General features: G+C 43.6%; 1 protein-coding gene across 2 annotated transcripts in view; it reads left to right on the top strand.

Moving 5' to 3' along the window:
- LOC122554152 (uncharacterized) overlaps window positions 1–20176 on the top strand; it is a 263936-nt gene extending 243760 nt beyond the window's left edge. For both annotated transcript variants that reach the window (XM_087990428.1, XM_043698725.2), the window contains one exon: window positions 16799–20176. In XM_087990428.1, coding sequence (XP_087846554.1) covers window positions 16799–17000 — 202 coding nt within the window. In that variant the 3' untranslated portion in view covers window positions 17001–20176. The remainder of the gene's footprint in view (window positions 1–16798) is intronic.
- Window positions 20177–21397: the final 1221 nt, after the last annotated feature.

Below are 21397 nucleotides of genomic sequence, written 5' to 3'. Positions count from 1 at the left end.
TGATCATTCCTTTCTTATTTCTCAGTTCCACCCAAATAACTTCCCTGGATGTATTTCTGGGAATGTTCTCCCTCAGTACAGCTGTAATGCTATCCCTTATCAAAAACGCCACACCCCCTCCTCTCTTGTCTCCCTTTCTGTCCTTACTATAGAATTTGTTTCCTGGAACATTAAGCTGCCAGTCCTCTCCATCCCTGAACTATGTTTCTGTAATTCCTATGCTATCCTAGTTCCATCTTCCTAACCATGCCCTGAGTTCATCTGCCTTCCCTGTTAGGCCCCTTGCATTGAAATAAATACAGTTTAATTTATTAGTCCTACATTGTCCCTGCCTGGCCTGACTGTTTGACTCACCTTTGTTCTCAATTGTACCAGTCTCAGATTGATCTCCTTCCTTGTGCCCCCCCCCTCCCCCCCACCTTACTAGTTTAAAGCCTCCCAAGCAGCTCTAGCAAATCTCCCTACCACTATATTAGTCCCCTTCCAATTTAGGTGCAGTCCGTCCTGCTTGTGCAGGTCACTTCTACCCCAAAAGAGCTTTCAATGATCCAAAAACGTGAATCCTTCTCCCATGCACCAGCTCCTCAGCCATGCATACATCTGCTCTATCTTCCTATTCCTGCCCTCACTAACTCATAGCACCGGGAGTAATCCAGATGTTACTAATCTCGAGGACCTCCTTTTTAAATTTCTGCCTAACTCTCTTTAATCTCCCTTCAGAATCTCAACCTTTTCCCTTCCTATGTCGTTTGTTCCAAAGTGGACAATGACCTCCTGCTGGCCCCTCTCCCCCGTGAGAACATTCTGCACCCTCTCTGAGACATTCTTGATCCTGGCACCAGGGAAGCAGCACACCATTCTGCTTTTTCTCTGCTGGCCACAGAATCATCTGTCTGTACCTCGGACTAGAGAGTCCCCTAATATAGTTGATCTCTTGGAACCCGACATACCCCTCATTGCAGAGCCCAGTCTTAATACCAGAAACTTGGCTGTTCGTGCTACATTCCCCAGAGAATCCATCACCCCCTACATTTTCCAAAACAGCATACTTGTTTGAAATGGGGATAGCCACAGAAGACTCCTGCACTAACTGCCTACCTCTCTTACCTTTCCTGGAGTTAACTCATCTATGTGACTGTATCTGTGACTTTTCCCCCTTCCTATAACTGCCATCCATCACATCCCCTTGCTCTTGTAAATTCCTCATTGCCTCTAGCTGTCTCTCTAACTGATCCATTTGATCTGATAGGATTCACAACCAATAGCATTTATTGCAAATATAATCCTCAGGAACCCATGAACTCTCCCTAAATTCCCACATCTGACAAGAAGTCTTAGGAGTACAGTGCACAATTTTACAAGTTGCAGATGACACAAAACTTGGCACCATTATGAATTGTGAGGAGAACAATGATAACCTGAAGAAACATAAGCAGGTTGACTGGATATACACATGGTAGATTACATTTATTGGAGAGATGGGTGAAGCGATACATTTTAGTAAGAAGAACAAGTAAATGATCAAATCATTATGAAACAAAATCCATCCAATAAAAATGCAGAATTAGTTAACACACATAACTTGTATTATGAAAATATAAATATCTAGACTTCAAAAACAACCTACACTGAAGCACATATACAGTTCAGTTTAAGGAGGGAAAAGAATTCTCTCTACATTGTTCAGTTTAAAAAGAAAAATACTTTCTAGTCCAGGGTATTTCCTCCTGAAGATAAAAACTAATGAGGTGCAGAATATTCCAAAATCTATCAAATGCTGGCCTTGCAGGTGTGATCAAATCACTAATTGCACACAGCTGGTTCTGGGGTCTTGGCAGACACAGCTTGCTCAGGAAATACAAGATTGGGAAGTTCTTCCAGAAGAACAATCAAGTTTCCAACTGAATAGGTGCAAAAGAAGTTGGAGATAAGAGCTGGGCAGTTTGATCTTGGCGATTGCAGGCAATGGCGAGCATGGTAGAGCATGAGCCTTACCAGGAGGTGGATGCAGTAACAGAGCATAGTGGCTCAGTGGTTAGCACTGCTGCCTTGCAGCGCCAGGGACCCAGCCTTGGGCGACTGTCTGCGTGGGGTTTGCACATCCTCCCTGTGTCTGCATGGGTTTTTTTTATCAGTTTTCTCCCACAGTCCAAAGATGTGCAGGTCAGGTGAATTGGCCATGCTAAATTGCCCGTAGTGGTAGGTGCATTAGTAGGGAGTAGATGAATGGGTCTACGTGGGTTACTCTCCGGAGAGTCAGTGTGGACATGTTAGGCTGAAGGGCCTGTTTCCACACTGTAGGGAATCTAATCAGATAGAAATCAGAGAGAAGATGGCAGAAATTATGGTGGTGCAGTGGCAAAGGTCATTGACCTTCTTCCGATGTTCATTCATCAAGATGACTGAGACTGCTTTAACCAAGGTTACAATTGGGAATTAGCTGGCCTGGTCAGGTGTCATGGCCTCCACTGCTGGTCCTAAGGAAAGAGGAAGTCCTGTGTCTGCACCGTTCCCCCCCATGTAGTACCACCTCCAGGTTCATGCCTGGAGTGGAGTAATGATTTCCCTGTCTGCAACATCTGGGGCAAATCTCAGGAAGCATTCACGCAGCTCCACACTGAACATGCTTGTCTGGGTCACAAGTGAAAAATCTCACCAAATAAAAACCTACACAGCTATTGTCGATTGTCTATTGTAACTTAGACCTGACCAAAATAATATAAGATTCATCCCACATTGACTGATTCTAGCCAGCTATTCTGTAGAATTGAAAAAGACAGCTCAACGTCACCTTCTCAAGGGCAACTAGAGATGGGCAATAAAATGCTGATTTGACTTACCCCAAAGATGAATTGAAAAAAATTGAAAATTAAGTTGCCCCACTTAATGCCATTGGCAGACTTTATAATTACAATTTTAATTTAGGTCTTAAAGATGTCCATGAGCATGAATTAATTATGTGTACATGTTAAATGAGTATAAATTTGCAAATTGTGTTTTTCACCATGCAACAATCTAATAAAAGCCATGATTTGGAGATGCCAGTATTGGGCTGGGGCGTACAAATTTAAAAATCGCACAACACCAGGTTATAGTCCAACAGGTTTATTTGGAAGCATGAGCTTTCAGAGCTCTGCTCCTTAGGAAGGAGCAGCTTTTGCTGCTCCGAAAGCTCGTGGTTCCAAATAAACCTGTTGGACTCTAACCTGGTGTTGTGCAATTTTTAACCTAATAAAAGCCAGAATGCAGTTGGTGGGTTCAGGAGGATACAGGCAGGTACAGGGAGAGTCTGATTATGGGTCTATTACACTGGCCAGCGTTTAACCAAGTTAAGACCATGATGTCTAATCTGTGCCATTGCCAGTTCAGTGGGTCACCACAGGAACAGTAAGTGACAGCTTGTGAGGAATATTTGATTTATTATTGTCACATGTACATAGGTGCCATGAAAGGTTTTGTTTTGCGTGCAGTACAGGTTGACCATGCCATACCAGGTGCATAAGGGTGATAGAACAGAGCGAAGAATACAATATTACTGCTGCAGAGAGGGTGTGCAAAGAGCGAGGTCAGCATTAAATTTTAAATTTGAGAGGCATGTACAGAAGTCTAATAACAGCAGGGAAGAAGACGTTCTTGAATTTGTTGGTATGTGCGTTTGAGCTTTTGTATCGTCTGCCTGATGGAGGAGGTTGGAAGAGATTATAACCGGGGTAGGAGGGCACTTTGATGATGTTGGCTGCCTTTTGGAGTGGCGCGGTGGCTCAGTGGTTAGCACTGCTGCCTCACAGCGCCAGGGACCAGGGTTTGCGTCCAACCTTGTGCGACTCTCTGTGTGGAGTTTGCACATTCTCCCCGTGTCTATTTGGATTTCTGCCAGGTGCTCCGCTTTCCTCCCATAATCCAAAGATGTGCAGCTCAGGTGGATTGGCCATGCTGAATTTCCCATAGTGTCCAAGGATGTGTGGGGGTTAGGTGCATTAGCCATGGAAAATGCAGGGTTACAAGGATAAGGTATGGGAATGGGTCTGGATGGGATGCTCATTTCCAAGGCAGAGAGAAGTATAGGTAGAATCAATGGATGGAAAGTTGACTTGCATGATGGACTGGGCTGCATTTCTAACTCTCTGTAGTTTCTTACAAGATCAGAAGTCAGACAACATCAGGTTATAGTTCAACAGTTTTACTTGAAATCACAAGTTAATGACACCTGACGAAGGGGCAACATTTCGAAAGCTTGTGATCTCAAATTGGACTGTTGAACTATAACCTGGTGTCATCTGACTTCTGACCTTATCCATCCCAGTCCAACACCAGCACCTCCACACCTTAGTTCCTGACAGTTTTGGGCAGACTGGTTGCCGTACCAAGATGTGATGCATCCAAGTACAATGTTTTCTATGGTGCATTCTTACATGGTCAATTTGTAAAACTGGAGTTTTGTCATTTGTGGGCATGCACCAGAAAGATAAAATGCCTGTGGAAGGTGCCAGATTGTTGATCAAAACTAGCCAGTTTAAGAACGTCCTCTAGGGAAGATATCCTACCCAATCAACACTGGTCTTGGCTCTAATTCCCATCATGTGGTTGACTCTCCAAGTAAACTAGTTAATAATAAATAAGACCTGCCACCATCTTCTCAAAGCAACCAGAGTTGGATAAAAATGCTGTCTTAAATTTGTGTCGCCCAGATCTTGAGAACCAATTAAGAAATGTGTTTCAACTTTTCTTTGATTCTTGGATAATGTGGCTACATTTAATATACATCCTGAGGATGTGATCCTGTAAGGATATGTTAGTGGACCTTCTCTTTAGTAGTGACTGATTGCTAAACTACTCCAGAGGGAGAGTCCATTATGTAGCATACATCTGAACAGACCTACAATAAAAACAGAATGTGCTGTAGAAACCCAGCAGGCTTGGCAGCATCTTTGGAGTGAGAAGCAGATAACATTCCAACTACAATATGACTCTTCATTGGAACTGGGTGGGGGAGGATGTGGAAAAGTGGTGAGTTTAATGCAGTTGAAAAAATGGGGAGGGACAAGAGGAACAAAAGGCAAGGTCAGGGAAAGGTTAGAGGCTGAGAGAGATCTGAGATCAAAGGTGTTACAAAACAAAAAGCAGAGAGAGCAGTAATGATGTAGAGAGAGAAAAACAAAGGGTTGCTTCAAACAGTAGGTGTAAATGAAAAATAAAGGTCCGTGCTATACTACCTGAAGTGGCATAGACCTTTATTTGAACTTTCATGTTTATGCCCTGTTTTGGCATTTGACTTGCTTTCATTCATATACAACAGAGTTTACATTCAAATTGCCTTCACTAAAACAATGAGTCATTGCATTCAATGGAGCAACTCAGCATCATGGACAACATTGTCCGTTAGCAGCACAACCAAGCCGAGGACCTGTAGATGCTGATCAGCTGATGATATATTCAGTTCAGTTTCAGAAGTTGCTGTTATGCACATGAGTTGGAGGTGCCAGTATTGAACTGGGGTGTACAAAGTTTAAAAAAAAATCACACAATAGTAGATTATAGTCCAATAGGTTTATTTGGAAGCACTAGCTTTCTGAGCACTGCTCCTTCATCAGGTGGTTGTGAAGGTGTAGTGCTCTGAAAGCTAGTGATTCCAAATAAACCTGTTGGACTATCACCTGGTGGCGTGTGATTTTTAACTCTGTTATGCACAGACCTCAGAGATCTGTGCAGAAGTATAAAAGAATTAGAGGGATCATATGGATATTTGGAGTAGTGTTGGGGTAATGTCACTAGATTAACAACCCAGAACCCTAGGTTCCTGTTTTGGGAACATAAATCTTAATTCCACCATGACAGATGGTGAAAGTTGAATTCAGTGAAAAATTTGGAATGAAAAGCTTTCTGAATGAGAACCTTAATAATCCCTGTCGATTGTTGTAAAAACCCATCTGGTTCACTAATGTCCTTTCGGGAAGGAACCTGCGATCCTTACCTGGTCTAGCCTACACATGACTCCAGACCCACAGTAAAGAGGTTTACTCTTAACAGCCCTCTGGACAATGTATGCTGGCCCTAGCTAGTTACAACCACATCCCATGAATGAAAACAGCATTAATCCATATCAGATTTACAATGCAAATGAGTCTTTTGACCACATTCTTCTTGTATAACATCCTTTAAAATATATTGAATATTATTAGTCTGAAGCTGATAATCTGCAGGTCATTCTCTTTTCTCCCTCCAGATAGCTTGGAAATTTTTGCAAGATATTTGACTGAATTTGTATTTGATGGACTCATTAAATTTCATTTCCTTTGGCTTATCCTGCTGACTTTCCCAGACAATTGAAAAATAATTGCAGCACATGCTTTACAGTGTGCTGTAAGCCGGAAGTTACTATGTTTTGAATCAGAATGTTTGCATCATCTTGAGTCCAGTCCAGTTACTTGACTGCTGCTGAAGAAAGACACCTTGGAGTGCAGTCCATAGCTCCTTGAAAGTAGAGTCTCAGGCAGATATGCTTTCCTTTATTGGTCAGAGCATTGAGTATGGGAGTTGGGAGGTCATGTTGCAGCTGTACAGGACATTGGTTAGGCCATTGTTGGAATATTGTGTGCAATTCTGGTCTCCTTTCTATCGGAATGATGTTGTGAAATTTGAAAGGGTGCAGAAAAGATTTACAAGGATGTTGCCAGGGTTGGAGGATCTGAGCTACAGGGAGAGGCTGAACAGGCTGGGGCTGTTTTCCCTGGAACGTCGGAGGTTGAGGGGTGACCTCACAGAGGTTTATAAAATCATGAGGGGCATGGATAGGATAAATAGATAAAGTTTTTTCCTGCGGTAGGGAGTCCAAAACTAGAGGGCATAGGTTTACAGTGAGAGGGGGAAGATGTAAGAGGGACCTAAGGGGCAACTTTTTCATGCAAAGGGTGGTGCGTGAATGGAATGAGCTGCCAGAGGAAGTGGTGGAGGCTGGTACAACTGCAACATTTAAAAGGTAGCTGGTTGGGTATATGAATAGGAAGGGTTTAGAGGGATATGGCCCAAGTGCTCGCAAGTGGGCCGAGATTAGGTTGGGATATCTGGTCGGCATAGATGAGTTGGACCAAAGGGTCTGTTTCCATGTTGTACATCTTTATGACTCTATGACACTATGGTAGGTTTGGCAATAATTGTGAGTATAACAATAGAATTCAATCCACCTTCTCTCCCAAAATCAATGCACAGATATACTCAACCAGGCAAAGACAAATTTTCCAAAATGCATCTTTGGATAGCAAGTAGGAACCTCCCCTCCTCCCTATTTCAGGGAGCTTGAGGGCAATGGAAGCATTCCAGTTATCATGTATCATTCTATGATGGTTCGTAGAATCTCTACAGTGTGGACACAAGCCATTCAGCCTAACAAGCCCAAACCGGCCCTCTGAAAAGGATCCCACCCAGACCCAATTCTTGTAACCCTGCATTTCCCGTGGCTAATCCACCTAGCCTGCACATCTCTGGACACTATGGGCAGATTAGCATGGTCAATCCACCTAGCCCACACAACTCTGGACAGTATGAACAGATTAGCATGGTCAATCCACCTAGCCCACACCTCTGGACGCTATGGGCAGATTAGCATGGTCAATCGACCTAGCCCGCACATCTCTGGACACTATGGGCAGATTAGTATGGTCAATCCACCTAGCCTGCACATCTCTAGACACTATGGGCAGATTAGCATGGTCAATCCACCTAGCCCGCACATCTCTGGACACTATGGGCAGATTAGCATGGTCAATCCACCTAGCCCGCACATCTCTGGACACTATGAGCAGATTAGTATGGTCAATCTACCTAGCCCGCACATCTCTGGACACAATGGGCAGATTAGCATGGTCAATCCACCTAGCCCACACATCTCTGGACACTATGGGAAGATTAGTATGGTCAATCCACCTAGCCTGCACATCTCTGGACACTACGGACAGATTAGTATCGTCAATCCACCTAGCCTGCATATCTCTGGACACTATGAACAGATTAGCATGGTCAATCCATCTAGCCCGCACATCTCTGGACACTATGGGCAGATTAGCATGGTCAATCCACCTAGCCCGCACATCTCTAGACACTATGAGCAGATTAGCATGGTCAATCCACCTAGCCCGCACATCTCTGGACACTATGAGCAGATTAGCATGGTCAATCCACCTAGCCCACACATCTCTGGACACTATGAGCAGATTAGCATGGTCAATCCACCTAGCCTGCAATATCTTTGGATTGTGGGAGGAAACTGGAGGACCCGGAGAAACCTATGCAGAGCATGTGCCAGCTCCACAGGAAGCTGCCCAAGGGTGAAATCGAACCTGGGTCCTTGTCACTGTGTGTCAGTAGTGATATGCAGACAATGCATGGAATAAATGTTACACCTGAGCCTTTCTGCTCAGTTAGTACTAGTGGTACATTGTCGTTAATCACCTGTCGATTAGGGGAACTGCTGCAGTAGCTTTGTGCAAAGTTTACAACCTCTCAAGAGTTGTGTGGAGCATGAAGATTATGTGCAGCCTGCCATAGAGGGAAAGACAGGGTCGGCACAGTGACTCAGTGGATAGCACTGCTGCCTCACAGCATTGGGGACCTGGGTTCAATCCCAGCCTCGGGTGACTGTCTGTGTGGAGTTTGCATATTTTCCCTGTGTCTGCATGGGTTTCCTCCAGGTACTCCAGTTTCCTCCCATAATTCAGGTTAGTTGAATTGACCATGCTAAATTGTCCATAGTGTTTAGAGATGTGTAGCTTAGATGCATTAGTCAGGGGAATGAGTTTGGGTGGTTTACTCTTCAGCGGGTCATCGTGGACTTGTTGGGCTGAAGGGCCTGTTTCCACATCTCCACAGTTGTAGAGGTTCAATGATAAGGTCAGATCTCAAGGACCTCATCAGGAAGAGACACTGAGCAGATGTCTGTCAGCAGGATGTCACACAGAATGGGTGGAAATACTTGGTGAGTAATGCTTGGCTTTGCTTTATCTGGTGGTAAACTGACCAATCAGAGTTTGCTTCTGGTGGTATTAATCAAGGAAGGCATTTTGGCCAAAGGACCAAGAAAGGACCCTGCCCTTCTTTAACATCCACCAGAACAGCCAATGAGGAGCCTTGGTTCAACAGCTCATTAGAAATGAGGATATGCTTCTGGATAACATGTGAATGTCTGGGAGGGTGGTGGTGGATTACTGAATTCCCTGAAGTTGCCAGTATTCTGAGAGTCTGTGCTGATGAATTCTGTTCAATGGTGGCAATGCAATTTTAAAATGACCACCATCCAGAAGATCAGAAAAGAAATTGCAACCACAAAACCTGAAAGCTGCAGAGGAAATTAAATGACCATCCAAGTGGGAAGTTACACTAAACTAGGCAGTTAGCTTTCAACCCTCGTTGGATACCTTCATTTTCCCTTAAAACCCTCACCTTCTACTGTGTTTTCCATCGTTCAGCCTAATACTTGATTCTGCAGCTTTAGTGCTGATTAAACCTCTGTGAGGCACCATGTGGCATTCTTTGACCTCTAAGTTACTGTATAAATGTATTGTAAGCATGCTTTCAAATAAATTTATATGGAGCAGCTTTAAATAAGAGTAACTGGGAATTCTGAATTGTCATGTGAATAGAATAGAATATAGGAGCAAGCATAGAAGAGGCTGTGAGCAAAGTCATAATGTGCTTATGATTTGTGTTCATGATTAAACTCCACAACAGCTGACGCTCTTTACAAATTTACCTCCCACTATGCTTTCCTGAGTGACATTTGGGTCGAATATTTGGAGAAGCATTTGGAAAAAGTCCCTGAAGTAAGAGCCTAAGCTGTTTATAAAAGGTTGCAGAAATCAGAACCAGGCAGGACTCAGAAGAGCTTGATTCCAGGAATGGCGACCACTGATCCAAGTGTTGCAACCAATCAGAGTCAAGCCCTGTACCAAACGAGACCATGACTATGAAGGGAGTGAAGCCAGGAGTCACTGCTTCTGATATTCCTAAACCCAGGGGCCTCCAATCAGCTGAGTATGTGATCATCAGGCCAGGCATGCATTCCTGGATCATGGTGAGAGGGCCCCTCAGGAATCCACCATTGAATCAAGCTCATTTTAAAAGTGACCCGCTTTCATAACAGATGCACAACATGTTCTTTTGTCACTAGTACCAGCTTCTGATTTTCTGCTTTCTTTCCTATAACGGGAGGGGTGTGGTGCAGGTGTCAAACTTCTGGATATAAATTACGGAACCTCACTACAATCCCGCTCCACTTTCTGAAATCAGCGGTGGGTTTACCAGCTGGGCCAGTCCCAGTGTAAATGCCTGGATCACTGATCGACAGATTCACAAGACAAGTCTCGGACCCAGTTGTGCTACATGAAATATGTGGCTCACATACTTTAGCAGTGAGGTAGCACACACTGTGACCCCAGAGTTTTGTATTATTTCTGTGGTACCATTGCCACATGATTATATCACAGTCCTCTGCAAAAGTTGTGTTTTCTTAAAAGGGCTGTAGGAAAAGATCAGAGGGAGAAGACCTTCTTGCCTAGCTGCCTTGTTGCCGAGTAACTGATTACACAATCAAATTCATAGAGCACTGGGATCGGGGCTTGGAACCAACCTGACTCCCCAGTTCTGGTACAAACATCACTATACAAACATCAACAATGTTCTATCAGACCACTGGCCTGCTCTCTCATTAGAATGATATACAACTAACAGTGGTTTAACCTAAAGTGTCAGCATAGGAAAATGATCATAAAGGCTCCTAAAAGGGGAAATAATTCAGAAACAGCAAAGTGCACCATCGGAGTAGTAAAATGGACACAGGTTCTTCCAAGGCCTCAACTAAGAACTTCCAGTGTGGGAATTCCTGAACTCAATCACTCCAATCACAGAAGGTGCCAATCCTCATTCAAGCCACTTCTCTCTGAGGGACAGAGGACATGACTGAGATCTTTCCTAATCAACATGCTCAGTGATGTTAGTAAATGCCTCTGGAGCACCTGGGACTTGAATCCAAGTCTCCTGGGTCAGAAGTAGGGACACTACCATTTCACCACAAGAGCCCGAGAGCATGATTGAATGATTGTGTTAATATAAGCAGCAGATGGTAACACAGGCAGCTCTCTGGTACACAGAAAAACAATGTACTGTACTTGCTTAAATTAGCTTTATTAAAGACACTGGAATCCTGACGATACGGGATTGTTTTCAAGAGCATTTTTCTTCTAAATCTAAAAGAGCTGAGCTGTAAGTATGGAGTGGCTTCACATTGATGGAAAAGAATTAGTCGGACATTCTAATTGTGCTATAAATCATAATAGTGAGGTGAATCTTTCGGTGTCTCATGTGCAGGCTTTTCTTTCAAATATTACTTAAAAATTTCTGGTTGTTAGCTTTATTTGTTTCAATTATTTGGTTTTCTTCAATTTTTTCCTGATTATTTTTCCCCACTTTGTGACATCTTGCACCAATGGTATATTCATCATTTTGTCAGAAGGTTTTGATAACAACCACATTCCAGTCCAGAACATGAGCCCATGGTCAAGGCAACACTCAAGTGGGCGAAGGGTACAATGTTAGATGTGCTGTCTTCCTGATAGGGTCCAACTAATGCCATGCAGTACTCAAATTAAGATCATCCAAAAGTCTGATATCCATACTCGAATTCACATTAGGTCTATTCACCCTTGTGGTCACTGCCTAATGTTGCTCCTTAAGCAACATCTCAATTTTAAAATTCTCATCCATGCATTCAAATTCCTCACTCCACATGTCCCTATCTCTGTAATGTCCTTCAACCTTATAAACCTTTAAGATTCCTTCAATCTAGTCTCCTACTCAACCTCAGTTGTAATTATTTCATCATTGATGCCCAAGACCCCAATGTCCTTAATTTCCTCTCGAAATCTTCCAACTTGTTTGGTTTGGTGCAGCTCCAACAATACTCAGAAAGCTCAATGTCATTCAAGACAAAGTAGCCTGCTTTATTGTCACTTATCCACCACTTTCATTCCTTTTAGCACTGATACACTGATGCTTCTAGAAGCTACACCAAGGCTCCTTCAACAGCACTTTTCAATGGTGCAAACTCTTACCACCTAAAAGGGCAAAGGCAGCAGATACATGGGATCACCAATACCTACAAGTTCCCAACAAACCACTCACCTTGACTTGAAAATATACTGTTGTTCCTTCACCATCGCTGGGTCAATATCCTAGAACTCCCTTTCTAACAGCACTCTAGAGGTCCCTACAGCCCAGTTCAAGAAGGCAGCTCTTCACCACATTCTCAAAGAGCAATTAGGGATGGGCAATAAATGCTGGATTAACCAGCAACGCCAATGTCCCATGAAGGAATTAAAAGGCCTCCCACTTTCTCCTCCTTTTGTAATATTTGCAGCACACTGGTAGATCATTCAGCACAACATCTGAATGCCATCAACATTTCTTTCAATTTCTTTCTCCCTTGTGTTTATCTGGCCTCCACTAAAGAGTAACTGTTTGCTTTTATTGTGCCCTGTTACTCATTTTCACCCTTCTCGGGTGGAAGATTTTTTGTTTGAATTCCAAAACTTTATTCATTAATTTATTAGTGATGCATAATAACAAGACAAATTGATACGGTTTGGGTAAAAGATTACACAATTGTTGCAATCAAGTTGATCTTTTTATGTCGATGGGCAGAGCATTGCCTGTCTAAATGGACAACATTGCTCGAAGCGTTTGCAGTTTCCTTTGTAATGCATTGGCAGTTGTGCCTTTAGCTGCTAAAGCAGTAAGCTCTAGAATTCTAGAAAGTTCTGAAGGAACTCAGCAGGTCTGCTGGTGTCTGTGGACAGAAGAGGAGATTTAACATTTTGAGTGCAATTACCATTCATCAGAAGCTTCATAGTTCCTTCCCTAAACCTCCTTCTACTTCTCAATATCTTTCTGTCCCTTCAAGGTGCAACTTTGACTAGTGATCAAACTGACCTTTGATCTTTGCCTAAATCTCTTCCTGTCTGGCTCACTGCCTACTCTTTTTTGTCCAAAAACACTCCTGTCAAGTGCCTTAGAATATCTTATTATGTTAACAATGCCATGCAAATAAGTGTTGTAGTTGTTGTGAGCAGAGAGCAAAACCATACAAACACACAAAGGAATAAAGAACTGTGATTAGAAAACTGTCTCATGGTCAATTTACAAATAGTTAAGATGTATCTGTATGCAATAATAACATTCACGCCACACAAATGCCAGGCAATAACTATCTCCAGTAAGAGAGATTGTAATCACCACTCCTTGACATTCAAAGTTAACATCACTGAATCACCCATATCAACATCCTGGGGGTTATCATTGACTAGAAACTCAACTGGACACATAAACACAGTGGCTTCAAAACCAGGCCAGAGGTGAAGAATTAGAAGTGGTGAGTAATTCATCTCCTAATTCCCCAAAGCGTGTCCACCATCTACAAGGCACAAGTCAGGAGTGTGATGGAATACTCCCCACTTGCCTGAATGAGTGCAGCTCCAACAAGAAATTAACACCATCCAGGACAAAGCAGCCCACTTGATTAGCACCACATCCACAAACACCCACTCCCTCCACAACTGATGCTCAGTAGCAGCAGTGTGTACTATCTACAAGATGCACTGCGGAAATTCACCAGAAATCCCTCAGGCAGCACCTTCCAAACCCACGAACACTCCCCGCTGGAAGAGACATAGATCCATCGGAACACCCGAGTTCCCCTCCAAGCGACTCACCATCCTGATGTGCAAATATGTCACTGTTCATTCGCTGTCACTAGTTTAAAGTTCTGGAATGCTCTCTCTAATGGTATTGTGGGTCAACCTACAGCAAATGCACAAAGCTCACCACCACCTTCTGAAAGCAACCAGGGATAGGCAATAAATGCTGGCCAGCCAGCAACACCCAACTTCCATGAGTGAATTTTTAAAAAATTACATCATATTTCATATTAAAATTAGATCAATACACGCATTTTCGCAACATAATGACTCAGAGCAGGAGTAGGCCATTTGGCTCCTCGAGCCTGATCCTCCATTCAATAAGATCATAGCTGATCTTTTCATGGCCTCAGCTCCACTGATCTGCCCGCTCACCATTATCCTTAATTCCTTTACTGTTCAAAAAATTATCTATCTTAACTTTAAAAACATATACTGAGGAAGCCTCAACTTCTTTACTGGGCTGGAAATTCCATAGATTCACAACCCTCTGGGTGAAGAATTTCCTTCTCAGTTCAACCCTAAATCTGCTCTCCCTAATCTTAAGGCTATGCCCTCTTGTCCTAGTTTTACCCAACAGTGGAAACATCCTCTCTACTTCTCTCTTGTCTATTCTCTTCATGATTTTATATGTTTCTATAAGATCCCCCCTCATTCTTCCAAATTACAATGAATATAATCCCAGTCTCTCCTCATAAGCAAACCCCCTCAACTCCAGAATCAACCTAGTGAACCTCCTCCGCACCCCCTGTAGTGTCAGTACCTCCTTTCTCGGTGGCACAGTGGTTATCACTGCTGCCTCACAGCGCCAGAGACTCGGGTTCAATTCTCGCCTCAGGCAACTGTCTGTGTGGAGTTTGCACATTCTCCCCATGTCTGCGTAGGTTTCCTCTGGGTGCTCCGGTAACCTCCCGCAGTCCAAAGATGTGCAGGTTAGGTGAATTGGCCATGCTAAATTGCCCGTAGCATTAGGCAAAGGGGTAAATGTAGGGGAATGGGTCTGGATGTGTTGCACTTCGGAGGGTCGGTGTGGACTTGTTGGGCCAAACGGCCCTGTTTCCACACTATAAGTCATCTAATCATGTCAAAAATTAAAACGGTTATAAGAATTTTTATTTTGGGCGGCACGGTGGCTCAGTGGTTAGCACTGTTGCCTCACAGCACCAGGGTCCCGGGTTCGATTCCAACCTCGGGTGACTGTGTGGAGTTTGCACATTCTCCCCGTGTCTGCGTGGGTTTCCTCCGGGTGCTCCGGTTTCCTCCCACAGTCCAAAGATGTGCAGGTTAGGTGAATTGGCCATGTTAAATTGTCAATTAGGTGTGTTAGTCAGAGAGAAAAGGGGTTTGGTAAGGTTACTGTTCGGAGGGTCCGTGTGGACCTGTTGGGCCGAAGGGCCTGTTTCCACACTGTAGGGAATCTAATCTAAAGGAGACCAAAACTGCACGCAGGTAGGGCCTCACCAACACCCTATACAGCTGCAGCATAACTTCTCTGCTTTTAAACTCAATCCCTTTAGCAATGAAGGACAAAATTCGATTTGCCTTTTTAGTTACCTGTTGCACCTGCAGACCAACCTTCTGTGATTCATTCACATGGACACCCAGGTCCCTCTGCACAGCAGCGTGCTGCAATTTCTTACCAGTCATGTAATAGTCCTTTTTGGTGTTCTTCATACTGAAATGGATGACTTCATATTTATAATATTGTACTCCATCTGCCAGACCTTTGCCTTGTCACTTAAACTATCTATGTCCCTTTGCAATGTTTCACAGTCACACTTTGCTCTGCCACTCATCTCCATGTCATCCACAAACTTTGACAAACTACACGTGGTCTCCAACTCCAAATCATCTATGTAAATTGTGAATAATTGCAGTGCCAACACTGATCCCTGGGACACACCACTAGTCACTGATTGCCAACCAGAATAGCACTCATTTATCCCCACTCTTTGCTTCCTGTTAGCTAATCAATCCTCTGTCCATATTAATACATTACCTGTAACGTCATGCATCGTTATCTTATGCAGCAGCCTTTTGTGTGGCACCTTATCGAATGCCTTTTGGAAATCTAGATACACCACATCTACTGAGTTCCTGTTGTCCACTGTGTCTGTAATGTCTTCATAGAAACCCAGAAGGTTAGTTAAGCATGACCTGCCCTTCATGAATCCATGCTGTATCTGCTCAGTGAGTCAATTTCTATCGAGATGCCTTGCTATTTCTTCCTTGATAATAGACTCAAGCCTTTTCCCCACTACAGAAGTTAAGCTAACTGGTTTATAATTTCCCATCTTTTGTCTACCTCCCTTTTTAAAACAATGGTGTCACATTTGCTGTTTTTGATCTGCTGGAACTGCCCCAGAGTCCAGTGAACTTTGGAAAATTACCATAAGTGCACTTGTTATTTCTCCTGCCATCTCTTTTAGTACCCTGAGATGCATTCCATCAGGACCAGGAGAATTGTCTACCCTTAGCTCCATTAGCTTGCCCAACATGACTTCTTCCGTGATAATGATTGTTTCCAGGTCCTCACCTATCTTTGTCTCTTTGTCAATTACTGGCGTGTTATTGGCATCCTCCACCGTGAAGACCAACACAAAATACCTGTTCAATGCCTCAACCATTTCCTCATACCCTATTACTAAATCCCCCTTCTCTTCCTCTAAGGGATGAACGTTTACTTTAGCCACTTTTTTTTTTGTTTAATATATTTACAGAAACCTTTGCTATCTGTCTTTATATTCTGAGCTCATTGTTTCTCATAAGTATGGAAGTAGGCCATTCAGCCCATCAGATGAGCCGAAAGAGCATCTCACCTAGACCCGCCCAACCCTGTAACTCTGCATGGGGTTTTTACTACAGCTAACCCACGTAGCCTCCAAATCCCTGAACACTATGGGGCAGCTTTCTTTTAGCATGGCCAATCCACCTAAACTTTTCAGAGTCCGCCTTTTATAACCATTGGTACAATATGGTAAACTTCAGATCGGCAAAGTTTATTTTGGGTTCCCCAATTTCTGTTCAATAACGGCGTGTGTTGTTGTGCTTTGTTCCAGGACACTCATCTATTGCTGCAACAGCAAATACAAGAAGGCCAAAATGTCCTCGTTCTCCATCAGGGGAAGAAGTTTGGAGAAATCTGACCGAGGGAGGAATCTCTTGTGGCTGCCCAGTCACAGTCCGGGAGCAGGGGGCAGGATGGAAGGAAGCAAACAGGAGGCAGCTCGACCCAGCAAAGGTCTGGAGCTGTGCGTGTGAACTCACCAGGGGAGCTGGGAGAGACCAAGGCTCAGAGATATTACCTTCTCCACTCCCTTCTCTGCTTCCCGGGCCGGGGCAAAGGGAAACAGTTTGACTCTTGGTGACTCACTTTTAACTGCAGGGATGAGCAGCCTTCTGTCCTGCTGAAACTCTGACTGGGTAGGAGCCACACTTCGACAGAGTGCTGCAGTTATTGTTTTGCACAGAATGTGATGCCTGTGTTTACCAAGGGAGGGCCAGTATTGAGAGAGAGAAAGGAAACAAAACACTGGAGGAAAAAGTATTGAAAAGAATCAAGTGGGATGTCTTGGGCAAGAAACTTTGTTTGGAAAAGATCAGGAGCCTGCCCAAGCTTGCTTGCTTTCTGTATTTGAAAACGCCTTTTGTGAACACTGGGAAGACAAGAATGCAATGTTGAGAGACTTTTAAACTGAATTTCACTTGCCCTGCCTTTTAGCACACCTCCTTGCAGTTCGTTATGCCAAAATATATTAGTCCATACTCTGGGAGTCACTAGTTCTGTGGACTGCACCCATGCATTTCAGAGACTGAAACTTTTCGACAGCACTTTCTGTAAAAATAGATGCAACAGTACTTTGTGTACACGTGGAATTAATAAAATCTATAAGGCGCATATCATGCAACATGGGGGTGTTGTACAAACATGTAAGTCAGTGTAGGCGACTGTCAACAGCTCTAGGCCAGCACAACAGGAGAAAGAAACTCAACATTGAACTCTGGTGTGCTGTCTGCTGTATTTTTCTTTTTGCAGTGCCTGGGTCAAAAGTGAGACCTGAGGGCTTTACGAAGCTAATAACCCTGGGTGCCAAATGGACACTTTAATGTCAGTACAAGTGGGGGGATTATTTCATTTCCTGCATTGGGGCCTCCAGTCACTTGCAGAAGAAACCACTGGAGAAAGCCCTCAAACAAACACCTAGAGCTGTCAAGAAGTCAGATTTATTGTGTTGAAGACACCAGCATAGTGTCTCGGTAATGAAGCGAGCTGCAGTAGTCAGATGCATTTCACCCCCTCTTACATTTCAGTAATTGGTCCACTTCCGTTAACCTTTGCTGCTGCTTTAAATCTAATACTTGCACATAGTAAGGAGTTTGCCGCAAATACTTGCACAATTCTTAATTAGAACACTGGTAAACTCATTCTTTTTCTCTCAAAGTGAAAGGAGCCTACTATAAGGATTTTGAAAGCATCTATTAATAGGGTCCTTGTTGGAGTCTGTCTGACCAAGTGAAATTCGTGTGATGTTTACCAAGGGTTTGCAGACTCTTAGAGAAGTACTTATGAAACCTGCAGGACTCCAGGGCTAAAGAAGCTCATTGAGCTCTTACTTTCTAATCAGGACATCTATCTTGCTGCGGAGGAGAAAGTGAGGACTGCAGATGCTGGACATCAGAGCTAAAAAATGTGTTGCTGGAAAAGCGCAGCAAGTCAGGTAGCATCCAAGGAGCAGGAGAATCAACGTTTCGGCATAAGGAGGTTCCTAGGCGGAACCCTCCAACCACAAGGGATGAATGCAGATTTCTCCAGCCTCCTCATTTCCCCTCCCCCCACCTTATCTCAGCCACAACCCTCGGACTCAGCACCGCCTTCTTGACCTGCAATCTTCTTCCCGACCTCTCTGCCCCCAACCCCTCTCCGGCCTATCACCCTCACCTTAACCTCCTTCCACCTATCGCATTCCCAACGCCCCTTCCCCAAGTCCCTCCTCCCTACCTTTTATCTTAGCCTGCTTGGCACACCTTCCTCATTCCTGAAGAAGGGCTTATGCCCGAAACGTCGATTCTCCTGCTCCTTGGATGCTGCCTGACTTGCTGCGCTTTTTCAGCAACACATCTATCGTGCTGCGTAGACTTATTGAGTTGTTGTACAATCCCACGTGTAGAAACGCACAATTCCTTCACCATATTGATACACTGCAGAGTCTTGCAGGGCTTCAATTCCATGCCTTTGCTGAGCTTCCTGTGGGAGGGTGTCCCAAAGGTTAGACTTGATGCTGCATCCACTACCACATCCATTTTAACGAGTTACTCCTCAAGTTTCTTTCCAGTCCCAACATGAAATATGTAAATTTAACATGGGGTGCAAGACAATCAGAGCTGAAGGAAAGTGTTAAACCCACACTTCAGCATTTAACTTCATTCTTCTTTGCATGCGTACTGGACAGAACAGGTTAAAGATCTGCAGTTGGTGAAGGTTTTCAATTTTTAAGAAGTCCTTCACAAATCCATTCAAAGTAACAGAAAATGTGAATCTGGTCTGGTCTTGGTGTGTTTTTCTATATGTTCACCCACATAATCCATAACTCAGACACTTGGATTCCTATTGAGACAGATATCTGGAAATTTATTAACAACAATGTTCACTGACATGACATCTCAGATTTACATATTGTTTAAGTTCTGTGTTTAGTTATATTGCTACTATTCTAGTTGACTGGTCAGCTAACAACTGACTGCTTGTCTGGACAGGAAATAAGGTGGAAACTTTCTATATTAGAATGTCACAATAACACCTAGCTGTCTCAAATGTGTAGTTTCTTTCTGAGATCTTTGCAATAATGTGGCATCCCTGTTTTTCCCTTTACAGAATAGGAAAACTGAACAAGCCTATGCAATTGTACGTGATATTATTACATAAGGTAACACCTGGCAGGCATTCAATATAACTGGATCTGGTCCTCATGCAATTATCATGTGAATCAGCTGTAATTTCACTTTATGGCATGTGGTCTGTTGTCATAAATGAATGTATCATGAGCCATAACGTCTGCTTTGATACTTTAAGCATCCAAACCATAATTTTGACTGACAGTTGGTACCAGTCATGGTACCTTTGTCCCATAAAAGGGAATTTGATGAAGTGATCAGTCACCAGAATGTAGCATTATCACTAGACATGCTAGTTGTGATCTCGTACCACTATTCAATAGGACGTTCTATCGGTAACCAAAATTGATGGAGTTGGCATGTTTCCTACATCGATTGATGTCTTTCCTGATGCCGGGCCAATATATATTCTATGTTTTGGTTTATTGATCTGCGTTTTAAGATGGCACTGGAGAGTGGAGACACTATACGACACTTTTCATTGTGTTTTGTAACAAAATATACATGACAGTAAATAAATATAAATCAAATGTTTTTTTTCTTCATCCATGTGACCTATGTGTTTTATGCTCGAGGATATCTCAGTGTAGGGCTTATGGAATAATACCTTGTTTGCCTCTGCACATTATATTTCTAGAGAGGATGAATTCATCTCTGAATGGTCTGATGGAACATGCTTGCTCGGGGACCTGCTAGATGTGTCCAGGTCACCCGCTGAAGATGATCTTTATGAGCTGTTGCAACTGATCAACATCCTACTGGGTCTGGCAGCATCTGTGAAGAGAAAGCAGAGTTAAAATTTTGGGTCCAGTGACCCTTCCTCAGAACTGATGGTAGCAAGGAAAATGTTGGGTGGGGTGAAGGGGTAAGGAGTAAACGATAGGTGGGGATAGAGTCTAAAGAAAGGGAAGAGCAGTTGAGCAGACAAGGGAGTGCAGACAAAGGATTCCTGATGAAGGCCTTTTGCTCAAAACGTCAATTTTCCTGCTCTTCGGATGCTGCCTGACCTGCTGTGCTTTTCCAGCACCACTCTGATCTAAACTCCGGTTTCCAGCATCTGCAGTCCTCACTTTTGCCTAGACAAGCTAACAATCTGGCTGGGAGGGTGAATAGCTGTTACTGGAGATTGTTAGTGGCTAACAATAGGTAGTGTGTAATGACAGACAATGTGACAATGTGCCTGACCTGCTGTGCTTTTCCAGCACCACTCTAATCTAGACTCTGATCTTCAGCATCTGCAGTCCTCACTTTTGCCCAATGTGATAACAAGTGCACAGGACATGGGAGAGATCAGACCCTGAAATTATTGAGCTTGATATTGAGTCCAGAGGGCTCCATTGACAACTAATTATCCTCCTAGCCAGATTGTTACCCACACCGTTGTCTGTCCAACTGTTCTTCTCTCTCTTTAGGGTCTATCCCCACCTATCATTTATTTCTTAATCCCTCTCCCCTACCCCACCCTACGCCACCCCTTCCCCCATCTTCTGCACACAGTCCAAAAATGTGCAGGTTAGGTGAATTGGCCATGCTAAATTGCCCGTAGTGTTAGGTGAAGGGGTGAAATGTAGGGGAAGGGGTCTGGGTGCGTTGCGCTTCAGTGGGTTGGTGTGGACTTGTTGGGCCGAAGGGTCTGTTTTCACACTGTAAGTAATCTAATCTAATCTAATATAAGCCAACATTTTCCAAGCTACCATCAGTTCTGAGGAAGGTTACCGGACCAGAAACGTTAACTCTGATTCCTCTTCATTGATGCTGCCAGATCT

This window comes from Chiloscyllium plagiosum, unplaced genomic scaffold (assembly GCF_037043375.1).
Source record: "Chiloscyllium plagiosum isolate Xiang-an unplaced genomic scaffold, Cpla_swu_hap1 HiC_scaffold_9, whole genome shotgun sequence".
NCBI lineage: Eukaryota > Metazoa > Chordata > Chondrichthyes > Orectolobiformes > Hemiscylliidae > Chiloscyllium > Chiloscyllium plagiosum.
This window is presented reverse-complemented; position numbering and strand designations above follow the sequence as displayed.